Source organism: Bacillus rossius, chromosome 8 (genome assembly GCF_032445375.1).
Source record: "Bacillus rossius redtenbacheri isolate Brsri chromosome 8, Brsri_v3, whole genome shotgun sequence".
Classification (NCBI taxonomy): Eukaryota; Metazoa; Arthropoda; class Insecta; order Phasmatodea; family Bacillidae; genus Bacillus; species Bacillus rossius.
Genome location: NC_086336.1, coordinates 63,775,451 through 63,788,821, shown reverse-complemented (window position 1 = coordinate 63,788,821; position 13,371 = coordinate 63,775,451). Strand labels below are relative to the sequence as shown.

General features: G+C 37.3%; 1 protein-coding gene across 3 annotated transcripts in view; it reads left to right on the top strand.

Annotated features, from left to right (window-relative positions):
- The window catches only part of LOC134535071 (ester hydrolase C11orf54 homolog), a 17,409-nt gene extending 5,800 nt beyond the window's left edge, over positions 1 to 11,609 (top strand). For all 3 annotated transcript variants that reach the window (XM_063373915.1, XM_063373916.1, XM_063373917.1), the window contains 5 exons: positions 626 to 801; positions 3,865 to 4,029; positions 6,214 to 6,310; positions 10,189 to 10,355; positions 11,297 to 11,609. In XM_063373915.1, coding sequence (XP_063229985.1) covers positions 626 to 801; positions 3,865 to 4,029; positions 6,214 to 6,310; positions 10,189 to 10,355; positions 11,297 to 11,470 — 779 coding nt within the window. In that variant the 3' untranslated portion in view covers positions 11,471 to 11,609. The remainder of the gene's footprint in view (positions 1 to 625; positions 802 to 3,864; positions 4,030 to 6,213; positions 6,311 to 10,188; positions 10,356 to 11,296) is intronic.
- The last annotated feature ends 1,762 nt before the right edge of the window (positions 11,610 to 13,371 follow it).

Here is a 13,371-nt window from a genome sequence, read left to right as displayed (position 1 = left end):
CAGCAAAATTAAGTCAATACACCACCAAACACTGAAATGGAAGTCAATAACACTGCAAAAACACAAAAATATAGCAAAATTCACCTCAATTACCTGATTATAGCTACTAAAATGTACAATTTGTTTCATAATTCTTTAATTTAGATTTTAATTTAAAAACCTAAATTTTATGTACAAAGTTATGGTTTTTTTTTCTTACAAAATGAAGTAAATGAAATCAGCCTATAGCAGATACCATACAGTCATGTGTAAAGACCTATTGATAAACATCACAAGAAAATGTACATCTATAACAAATTTTTTTTTTTTTTGAACATATAAACATTGCATATTGATTTTTGGATTATTGAATGTTGTAGTTTCAGATTTTTGTTTCACTTACTCTCAGTCATATATGTAGTAGCGTTGTTCCAAGATACACAAATCTTTGAAGCAGTTGATCAATGTTGTACTTTATATCACACATGTTTTAATTTTTAATGGCGATAAAGACCATAACATCATAAAATCTAGGCTGTGCTAATGGAAGGTCCTCGGGCAGGAGAAGGTTGAGTTGCGGTGGCGGGCCGACCTCGTCTGCGACAGAGCGAGGGCAGACGGAAGAGCGTGCAGTGTGTGTCGGCAGGCCTGGGGGGCAGCCCGCGGCTGGTGGAGGTGGGCGGCGTGCCCTACCTGGTGCCCCTGGTGCAGCGGGACAGACTGTACGACCTCAAGGACGTGGGCTCCTGGGCCGAGGTGGAGCCGGCCTTCGTGATAGGGGCGGGCGCCGGCCCCTGGCCGTACGCGGGCGTCAACTGCGAGGTCTGCCCTTTCTGCGCTTCACTTCGCCGCCTGAGTATTGGAGTGTTCTATGTCCACTTTTTTAGTTTTTTATTCTATGGACACAAAATTAATATTAGTATTCATTTGTACTACATATATCCACACACGTCTACGCACATAAAAATGTTTGTTCTTAATTTAAGACCAATATTATTTTGTTCTATGTCATGGTATTCATAGTTATTTGAACTTTCAAATGCCTATATCTCAGTTCCGACTTCAATGGACATAGAACACTCCAATTCTCAGGCGACGACTTGTATTCATTTCCTGCCCTCGCAGGACGTATGCTACCATGAGGAGAAAGCAGAGCCGTCAATAGAAATTAAGGGCCCGGAAGAAAATAATTTTGTCGAGCCCCTTCCTAAGTACTTAAACCCTCAACTATTTAAAACAATTAAAAGAAGGCGAACCTTTGTGCGATTATAACGCTCTATAAGTATGACAAAACTACGCAATTTTCATACGGAAATTTTAGACCTTTTTCAAATGTTTCTGTCAAGAGAACTATTTTCATCATATCATACTTTTGCCGAGAAATATGACAAAAATTTTACATTGATACTCTTTAAAACTAAACTATTTAATAATAAAGTAAATGAAATATGATGTATATGCAACTGGGGTTCTCTTAAAACAGCCTTGTTCTTTTTCTTTATTCGTCAGTCTCACGGATATAAGAAATACAGTGTCAGACAAGCCAGTTTCCACCCATTCTTCCACTTATTTGGCAAATCTATAACAGACATATCCAACTTGGCACTTAATGAGTTTAAACATCTGTACACAATAATTAGTTCAAGTCTTGAAAACAATTCAGATTTTCTAATGAATTACCATTTCCCTCCTACTTTTCATCTGAAATATTATTATTATATGACGCAACCTCAATATTAAATATTTGTCTGACCGTTTTTAGTCTTTTCTTCTTTTTGATTGTGTTCTTTCAGGTTTTGAGCACCTGATTTATATAGGTAATCCATAACTACCAGAAAAACTTGAGTCACCTGCATGTTTTAATAAATAAATAAAAGTGGCATGTAGTGATGAACTTAAGTATGCTGTTATCTATTTAAGTCCAAACAAAATTAGGCTCTGTGTTTATTTAATGTCACAAAACAAATAATATAAGCCACCTCAATCATTATATATGTATTTTCAGCAATACACATCACTGTTTTCTTGCATGAGATTTGGAAATTTGTACTACTTGCAGGTCATTTAATTAACATTCTAAGAGTCCATCGCAACCGGCAGTAACTTCATTGCCTTATCAGCCCTTTGAAACCTCCCCCCCCCCCCCCCCCCCCCCCCCAAGGAATAACTAAGGGATAACCAAGCATTTTATTCTTCTTCTTTTTATTTACGGTGAAACTAAATATCTTGTAAATATAATTTTCTCTCTCTTTGTAGTCTGTTATTCCAACTCTTTTTACGAGGCTTATTTGCTTTTATAAAGATACTGTGGTAATGACTATAAATGTGATCTGTGTGTATTGCTTAACTTAAGGTTTCCAGACTTGTAATTTTCGTCCTACTATCAGGATAAACTCAGTCGCGAAATGTAGCTGGGCCCCTCTGTTGCCCAGGCCCCACTAATTTCTGGCATATTGGAATTCCCCCCCCCCCCCCCTTTTTTTTCAACCCTCTTCCCCTTTTTCTGTCTGGATGGTCCTGAGAGTAAAGGCCACAGTGATCTTCAACTTTTTTTTTTATTCAACGACCAAATGTTTGCTCAGCTAAAGTGTTGTGGCCCACACCATACACACACATCACCATAATGTTTTATATTAAAACATTTGCACAACTCTAATGTCTGTTGCATTCAGTAAATAGTATGCCAACATTATCTAGTTCCTTTGCACTTATCTGAAACATATTAAATCAACCTTGGAAAAAGTCTATGCCACCTAAAGATAGTCTCCTCTACACAGTCATCCGGCTAATAAAAAAAATTTATTCCAGGACTTGACCTATTATTGAAAGTGCAGTGCTAAATATTAAAATATCTTTAGCTCGGAAGTGTAAGACACTACGTCCACTTTTGGGCCAAATTTACTTATAAGCATAAACTTGACCTCCGTTTGATGTTCTTTCTAGTGGCATAAACACTAAGATATACAAGATGTCAAAAATTCAACATATTTTGGGTAGAAAATAATTGAGCAATTGAGTGAGGCATTGTTTAAAATTCGTAAAACTGCTCTCATTGTGACAATTTTTTTATGCCTCCAAGGCATGAAATTAAGATGATTTTCTCAGTTTGACAATTTTATGACCGTGGCTACCTCTAGCTACGAATGCAACCACACTACTTTAAATTTCATTTTTTTTTTTTAAATTTTAATATCCACATATGAAAGTCCATATCTCGGCCGGTTTACAATTTTTCCGTTTAAAAAAAATAATATCTTAATTTAGCACCGGGAATTTTCATACGTTCTTTAAATGATTCCTGCGATAGAGAAGATTGGTTAAAAAAAAAAATATTATGGACATATGCCATTGATACTTTTCCAGTTTGTCATATGTCTATTGAAAATTTCTTAGTTTGTTGATGTTGGTTGAAGAATGCATAAATGCTTTATAAATAAATGGCTGGAGCATGGGCGTCACAACCGGGGGGGGGGGGGGGGGGGGGGGGACACGTCCCCCCCAATAATCAAAGTCTTCAATTTCGTCCCCTCCAATAATATATTTAGTTTCGTAACTTTCGTATTTTTACTAATTTGTTCTCTGAAAATATTTTTTTATAAAAAATAAATTATATATTGCAACCAACTATTTTTAGAATATTTAGGAAAGAAAAAAAAAAGCCTAAAAACCACCTTTCTGCACCTTCAAACCTCCAATTTTTCCGGGAGAGGACCCCCGGAACCCCCCCCCCCCCCCTCGCTTTTTTTTTCACAGGGGATGGCTTTTTCCTAAACAACTAAATCATTTGAAGTTCCCCCCCTCCCCCCCCCCCCCCGAAAAAAATATATATCCTTGCGACGCCCATGGCCGGAGCAATTCAAAACTGTGAAGTGCGTCGGCCCCCAGATGATGGTGAACATGGAGGTGGCGGCCGGCAGGGTGAGCAACCACACCAGGATCGCCAGGGTGGACCCAGGGGACGGCAGCTGCGTCCAGGAAGTGCTGCCGGACTCCGAGACGCGCTGCGCCCTGCTGGCCAACTTGTTCTGTGCTCAGGGGACGCCCGGCCAGGTGAGGTCGTCTGGCCGTGCCTGGCTGCCTGACCCGGGCCCGTGCCGACATTCAAATTTTTCGAATATTAAATGGAACGGTTTATTGCTCGTATTCGATTTGATTTTGAACACTAACACTTGAAAAAAAAAAACGAATATTCAGTCGTTTATGAACACTGCTGTGCGGGATCTCGAAAGTCTGGAAAAAAAATTCGGGATCACTAAAAGATTTTTTCCGTCGTGCGGGTACAAAATATCCACAGGATATTCGTAATGTTTTAGGGTTGTTTATGTAGAGGTGTGTGTGTGTGTGGGTGGGTTTTTTTTTTTTTTTTCTACATCTGGCCACGTAAATTTTGAGAAGACTCTAATTTTTATGTCAGTATCAGTATACATATTTCCGAGATCATATCGGGTCCGAAGTCGGATTTAACACAGTAATTGGGAACCATAACTTACACCCACGTTATCAGGTAAAGTATTTTGTCCATAAAAATCCAAACACTGCATGGGGTGTTAAAGTTAACAGTTTTAAGATCAGAGGTAGAAAAACAGCATGAAAGCTCTGTGATTAGTTGCGTTCAGAACGTGGCGGCGAAGAGAAAAAACTTGTATGTATATATCTCGTGGAAAACATCTGGTCGCATACTCACAGCAAAGACTCCTAAAGCCTAACAACCTAAAACCAAATTTTCTGGTGGATAATACACAGTGAACGCCGATCGGAAGCAGACCCACATTCACCATCTTACGTAGTGACAGATCAGACAATTATATTGTCCTGAGTGTAGCCAAAAAAAAAAAAAAAGGAAAAAAAAAGTCACACTAAGAAGGGACAACTCCACCTCATCTACCAAGCACTATAAACTGGACTGAAAAAGAGAAGATAATTCTTAGCAGCTACTGTGTTTCTACACTTTAGTTAAAACAAGCCAAGAAATGTAATGTTTTAATGTTAATATAAACAATACATATGTAGTGAAATTTCAAACAAACAATTTTGAAATATTTTTTACGTCTACATCATATTTAACTATAAATTAAAACTGCTCACTGTAAATTCTTTTTAAACCCACCCTCTTGAAATTTCTTCACACATACTGCAATTGCCTTACATATTCGCTTTGCACCACTGTTTATTTAATTTTTTTTTTTTGCAGATCCTATTTTGATTACTATGAAAAATAATTATTTATAATTTCCTTTCAAAATTTGAATATTTCAACGAACTTTTTTGTAGGTGACTTAACCTAACCTACCTTTCACTTTAGTATTATTTATCTAATTTCCCAGAAGCCACTACACGAAACATTTACTTTTTCTTTCAATATGTATTTGTTATATGTGAAAAAAAAATTTTTTTTTAGTGGAATTCTAATTTTTACTATTGGAATTCAATATTTGTATTTGAGAATAATTTGATGTTCATATTTGTATTCAATTCAAACTAAAAAAAAAAACTGATATTCCCACAGGCCTACGTGATAAAGCAGTTCCCCTCAAGTGTTGGGATTATGTGCGAGAACTCTGGTGAGCATCAGCTAGCACCAGAGCAGACCCTGCCATGTGTTTCAGCTGTGTTATTAAATCATGATGTTAAGGTGTAAACCGTACCGAAACACCGAAACCAAACTAGAAAATTAGGAGTGATGCTATCAATCATCAAAACAGGAGGAATGGCCTGTGAAGTTTCAAAGTACTAATTGTTCCATTCTGGCATCCAATTTATAAATGTAGTGCAATCAAATAAGGCGTTAGGATTTAAGCTGAGTAAGGCTGTTAATTCTTACTTGTGTTCATATATCTCTGTGGTGGTCCCAGCAAGGTGTGTTGGGAGTCTCAGTCGATGGCAGATGAGGCAACAGTATTTACACCTGCATGTTGGGAATCTGGGTTGGTGGCAGACAAGCCAACATGCTGACTGACAGCACTCACATATCTGTATTGATCCCAGCAATGTGTGTTAGGAGTCTAGTTCAGTGACAGATGAGCCAGCACTCACATATCCATGTTGATCCGAGCAATGTCTGTTGGGAGTCTAGTTCAGTGACAGATGAACCAAATAAATAAATCTCAAAAAAGAAAATTGGAAAAATAAATATGCGCCAAAAAGAGGGCCGTGAATGTAGCACCCACCGTGAACTTAATAGAGACAAATTATAAGTAAGTAAAGTGTTCAGTGCAAATGTTTGGTTGTTCCTAGGTGCTGCAAGTTATTTGCAAGAAGCGTACTGGTGCTGATGACTTTGTTTCAAGCATCAGAAAAACTTTACAAAGCTTCTACAAGGATAAGGCTGTAGGTAAGCATGTTCATAACAAGTTCTAATAATATTTTTAATGCTCATTGAATTATTCAAATGAAGACCAATAGTTTTATCTAATTGTACTTGAGATTTTTTGTGGATAATGTTTTTCTAGATGTGCCAATTTTTTTTTGTTTCTCCCCCTTCTTTGTATTTATAGTAAGTCCTTGATTAACGAACACTTGTTTAATGGACATTTGTTATGATAGATGCTATATTTTGTTTCCTTCAATTTGGTTAACTGACGCTTAACTCGTTAGTGCAGACGTTTCTGCATTGCAACTTAGAAACAGGCAGGTGTGATACTACTCGAATACGTAGCCTGTTTATACACTCGTATTAGACTTGCGCATAATAGTTCGCGACCGGGAGCGCTCCTTTTAGTTCGCAGCTCCTTGGCGAACTAGGTCGCTCTTTTAGTTCGTCCGCTCCCATCTCGAATTCAAAGAAGACAGGTCACAGATAGTTCGTTCGCTTTGCTACCGCTACTGCAGGCGATCTTCTTTATATGTTATAATAGTTATTTTTTATAATGATCAGTGTTGTGAACGCCTAGATTATTATCCTTTTTTGGGTTATTGTTATTATACATCAAATGAGTAAATAAAACCATAATTTACATCATTGGGTAAAATGGTGTATATAACAGTTCTGTTTTTATTCTTCACTTAACATACACTATAATCGAAAAATTTTAATTTATAAAAGGATTTATTTTATAGCTAGTTTAAGAAATATTATTTATGAAATGTGTTTATTTTAGTGAATAAAATACAGTTTTATAAATATACAAATTTTTTTCTTAAGAAATAATCACCAAAAAATGTGTTATTATGTACAGGCCACAAAATTACGTAAATTATTAAGAAAAAAAGACCCGTTACTCTTCTAATTTGTTACCTTACAATTAGACATAGAAAAACTAATGAAAACTCTTAAGTAAAATTGTATGCTAATATTGCTTAACAATGTGTATGTTCATGTTCATTAGGACCTATATATAATTTACTAAATTTAGCAAGTTCAACATCACTTAACATACATTATAATCGAAAAATTTTAATTTCTAAAAGAATTTATTTATTAGCTAGTTTAAGAAATATTATTAATGAAATGTGTTTATTTTAGTGAATAAAATACCGTTTTAGGCCTATAAAAAAACAAATTTTAATTTTTTTTAAAGTTTTAGAAATAATCAACAAAAACTTGTTTGTAAAGTCGCTTTTCGGACGAAAGTTTAACGTGACGTCATAACAAAACATTGATGAAATGATAGCAAACTTTTATGAATAAAATTTAATCATTTTTATTGAATTATCATTATTTTGTATGGATACAAAGAAGGAGTGAAATGAAATCTACAATTTAATTCATAAATGTACTTTTATTTGCACTCATTAATTCAAATATGTTTATTACTTTAACGAAGAGATTATTTTAACTATAACTTTTATACAGGTTTGCTATTTAACTTCTTCCAATCTGTGTTATTCTCTTAAGGATAGGACGATGATAGGAAAAGTAGGAAACGAATGGGAGTGTTTCAAGTTTAATTTAGCGTAATGGGACACAGGTTAACGTGACAATGTGCGTAACGGAACATCTTTTCGTGCGTGCAGCCGGCGTTCATCGATTTATTAGACGTTGTCACGTCAAAAATAAGTTCATTTAACAATGGTTTTATATAAGTCAAAATTTTAATATTAAAGTTATCATCAGCTGTCAAAATTATTTTATGAATATTGAAATCATTTTGTAAACACTGATATAACTACCTAATGTAATTATGTCTGACTTGTTCTCAGTATACACCACGTTTCCCCACTGCGAAGTTACCGTACTCGGACACGAGTATAAAGCTATCATCTGAAAATGTTTCATTGCAGTAAACATTTGCAGCGATCAAGAGTCAACATTTTTGTAAAGTCAGTATCCGTTAGAAGTCTGAAATTTCAGCTATCCGACCCGAGCAGATAACGATAGCCAGCCAAAAAGACCAGCGACAAAGACGTAATTAATACCCGAAAGGGAGAACGAGTGACGACTTTTGATAAGAGCCAGATCATGTGCACAGAACTAAAAGAAGGAGATCGGAAAAAGAACGAATGAACTGAGGAGCGAGGGATCTGGGAACTAGTTCGCGTAGTTCGTCTGTGGGAGCGCTCTTCCGAACTAGTTCGTTCGCGAACTACACAAGTCTAACTCGTATCCAAGCGTTGCATTGCTTACATTGAATTGTTCTTGCGTGCATGCATAATGGTTATCGAAGGATGACACAACTGTTTTAAAAGTGTGTTTGCATTATCTTTTCGTCCCGTGCCTGTAAAAAAAGAAGGGTAAAAGGCAGCACTAATATTTACGATGCGCAAAACAAAGAAAACTGCAACCATCTCACTCCTATCACCGATCCATGCGTCCTGTTATGACTAGGGAACCTGTGCAAATCTTTCACCTACTTGCCGTACGGTGACAAGCTATTCTAGTCAAGCCATTAGTTCTTCATTGTACAGACCCTGTGTGTTTGCGGTGTGTTTACTAAAAAAAATACAGAGTAAGTTCTTATATTTTGTTGCATTCAGTGAAATCTTACTATGTATGTGTTTAATTCTACGTAACCATATGGATGAAAAAAAGAACATATTAAATCAGCCTCTAGTTACGGAAGAATAAAGTTATGCTGTGAGTTACCCCCCCACCCCTCCATTGCGATACTGCCCCCTCCCCCCCCCCCCCCCATCAAAGCATACGAGGGGAAATAGCAATTTGTAACTCACGCTCTTTCACTTCATGTTGATTCACACACACCAGTGCCGTGACATTGCTCTGACCTGCCCGTGAATCCATGGACGAGGTTGAAAATATTCTTCTAGGAAATTAAAAAGATTTGTTTACACTCGCCTGACACCGTACTGTGATCGCCGAATAATTGTGGACAATACAACTGGTGGATATTTGCGAGAGTAGTTGCCTGACGGATAAAACACTTCATTTTGAATATAAATTGGCCTTTCCACGTGTTCTTTCACCCACCCTCACTCGTGACGAGGTTACCATGTTACGGGTTACTTGCTTCCTCCAAGCTGACAAGATTTTGATTTTTTGGCTGTGCCACAACACTTCATCCCACCGCACCGCCCAGCATATCACGAGCTGGCGGTAAAGTTTTCACATCGCACTTTTCGGACAATTTTCCTTATAGAAAAATGTGATTTAATCAAGAGAAAATTCCCAGGAACGAAACCTGTCCATTAATCGAGAAATTACTGTACTGCTGACGCTTTAATAGTTTTGTGGTATAGCAAGGGCCTGGGCTTGGTTAAAGAAACTTGGGCCAGAGGATACGAGAGTAAATCCAGTAATTGAGTCCAGTAAAGAAAACACAAAACTGTAGTGTGATGATTGTGGTTTATTGTGCCAAGGTACATACAGTTGCCAAAATTGAATAGATTATAAATAACTTTTAAAACTTTTTTGCTCTAAATTTTTTTTAAATATTGATACAATTCTCCATTTATTGAATTAACTGGATTCTACAAAACAGCTGAGTGTAATTTTTTATTTTAATTGCATCATAATGTACAGATTTTTAAAGAAAATCTAAGCTCCAATTAATGTGTGCATCATTAAGTCTGCGGTGTCTTAATTTCAAGAAAAAATATATATATATTTTGCAAACCTGATACACTGACAAATAATGCAGGAAAAATAACCATTGTTTTTATTATGTTTCAATTAAATTTTAATTTTGTAGGAATATTTGTTGGTTATTTTAGTTTTCTTGATCAAGTGAAAACTTAAGCGTAATCTCACTGTGAATCAACCTTAAATCGTTTAAACTCAGTGTGTGCTATTTGTTACTGTGTCTATGCTTGCAGGTCTAGGTGGCACATTCCTCTTGAAAGAGGGCAAAGCCAAACAGCATGTGATGCCGGACTTCTCAACCGTGCCCCTTAATTCAGATGCGGACGTTGAGAACTGGCTGCGATTCTTCAACATGTCAGCGCCTCTGATTGCCGTCGGAACTCTAGTTTCTGCCGACCCAGTGAGTATCGCTGAGCAACTGTGACATTTCGCATGATGTGATTATCTTCAGACTCTTTTATCATTTTAAACCGGTTTTTGTTTCTTTAGTTTTTTTTTTTTCTTTAGAGTTTGGTTTAAGTTAACCAAAACAGTTGGGATTTAAAATGTGTCTCGTACATAGTTATACTAGCCGCAGTCTTGTAAAAACATTTTCAGTCAATGATTGGTTACGTGTACTGCAATTATATATATATATATATATATATATATATATATATATATATATATATATATATATATATATATATATTTTTTTTTTTATTTCGGAACATAATTTATTTGTAGTTCGTTAATAACATATACTGTAGTAACAAAATATAATTTTTTGGCCTTCAATTTTCATGTACTTTTGTTAATTTAAATAGTGTTCTTTATGAAACATGTCTACATACACTATTATTTTCTGGTGTCAGGGCCGGCGCATCCATACAGGCGAACTAGGCAACCACCTAGGGCGCCAAGTAGCTGGGGGCGACGCAGCACGACACATAACAGCTGATGTAATATGTTTAACGATTATTGAAACTAGATGAAAATGGATTTTTGTAACAGTTTGGAATGTTTATATTGATATAAGTAATTATTTAAAGTCCACTGTGACCTGTTTATGATTTTGTAATAAGTAAAAAAGTAAAAAAAAAAAAAACAAGCCTGCTTACATTTGATTGTTGACAAAATCTTAGGCTTACGTGATGTATTTTGAGGCAAGGAAAATTTTTTTTGGGGTGTCCGGGGGGAAGGGGGGCATTAAGGTTTTTCGCCTAGGGCGCCAATTTACCTTGCACCGGCCCTGTCTGGTGTCTTACACTCTGTGCACTGCACAACAGTCTGCGACGGCGTGAGAGAGGTGTTGCAACAGCAGTGCGGGCGGGCGGCTATGAGGGGTGTGACTGCTTCCAGGGCCTGGACCTGCGCGTGCAGCACTTCCACAGCTTCAGCCACCACGGCAAGGGCGGTCACTACCACATCGACACAGAGCCCGATGCCGCCCACTACCTCGGCTACTTCGCAGTCGCGGAGGCCGTCTGTCGCGTCGACAAGCCCCAGGTCACGCATCTCATCGGCAGAGACTAGCGCAGAAGATTTCACGCCGTGAGAGTGATTCGGGTCTTCAAGTGGGGTGTTTCTGGTTGCATGGGATTCCAAACAAGTTTTTGTATATAATTTTGAGATTGGTATGTTACGAATGCAAATATATAGTTTTCTATATCAACAGTTGTGTTTCCTCGTTGATTTTTTTTTTCCCTTCCTCTAGCACAGATTCTCACATAAAATTTCAAAATTATAGTTGTGCTGTTCATTCGCCACACAAAACTTAGTAGCACTTACTTGCAACTTACTCATCTAACCCTGTGTCTTAGTGGTATAGTTTTATTTGGTTTTATCAGATTCTGACAATTCTTTCATTAATAAGAAGCTACATTATCCCTGATTTCTAAAGGCTACCTATTTTAAAAATGTATTTTTTTTTTATCTGGAGTGTTTCCGATCCAATAGGTCAGTTTGTGGTGGAAAATGTGCCCGGGGAGGGGTTAAAGCCCCAAAATCTTTTAATGCTCCCATAAACTGCCTTGGAGGCTGATTTTAGGGAAAAAAACCCTGCTCAGTTAATGTGTGTGAGATATTAATAATATCCTTGCCAAGTTGCAAGTCTGTAGACATGTACTTTAAAGACATTTAAGAGCTTTCATTTTTTACCCAGAACTCACAATTTGGACGACAAGCCTATTCTCCGTGGCTTCTGTGCAGAAGAGGTTCAATCTACAATGTATCCCGACATGTATTTGGTGGAGAAAATTCTCAAACAAAAAAAATGGACAATTTTATGTCAAGTGGTGGAGTTTCCCACCTCACTTACCCGGCCCTGGAGACCCCCTGCTAGGAAGGTTATGGTAAGATTGAGCATGACTGGAACTTCTGCATTGCCCCGAGCTAGTTGGCACAACGGCTCCAGTTTTCCTGAATTGCTCAGTGTTTGCTCGGGTATGATGGCATGCTGGCAATGAGGCGAACACCAAAACAAATAAAACAAATCAAACATGTTTGTATTTGTAATAACTTAGCAGTTTTGTCTGGCTCGGTGCACTCCTGAAGACACAGCGGCACATCACTTTGCTCCTGGGCATGTGGCGAAACTCACTTAAGGTGAGTACTAAGGTGGGCTCATGAAAACCACTCTTCAAGGTGAGTGGTTTTCTGCTGATTCCATATACAGGATGTATCAATAAGTAGGTAATGCAATATATTTAAAAAAAAAAAGGAATTGATGACTATGAAACAAATGAAATAATTACCCATTTATTACTTTTCAATGTAAAATCCATGCATGTTGAGGCATTTGCCCCAACAATGGATCAGTTTGAAAATCCCAGTATTATAGCATTCTGTCAGCTGCGAGAATAACCACATTCGCACAGCCAGTTTGAGTTTGTCGTCAGAGTCAAAACTGAGACAAGAGTTCCTATGGGGATGTACTACGATTAACACAGTCTGTAGGATTGTCCATGTAACTCCTGAAATGTCTCCATTGTTGTGATACCCATTCTTGAATTATTTTTGCCACACAATTTGAAATTAATGTTTTAAACAAGTAGAACCGCATCGAGACATTATAAAGCTAGTGTAACACTGGAATCGAATTAGGCTACGAATAAATAATTGTCATATACGGGAAAGTAAATTTGAGGCAGTAGCCCAGTATCTTTCCACCAATGAATTATACTACAAAGGGACTTTCACTTGGTTCAGAAAAGAGACTACGTGTAGACTTTTAACCCTGATGAGGTGAACAGACACATTAGGTGCTATCAATGTTTAATTATATTAACTAAAGGGTCGCCACAGCAGCATATTCTTTAAACTTGATGCCACTCATCGGTGATACTCTGGTCGCACTGCTGTTATGCTGCTTCAATGCCCTCTCGAAGGGTGTTAGACGAACGCGAAAGTGTAGTGCCGTGCAGCGATGTGTAAGG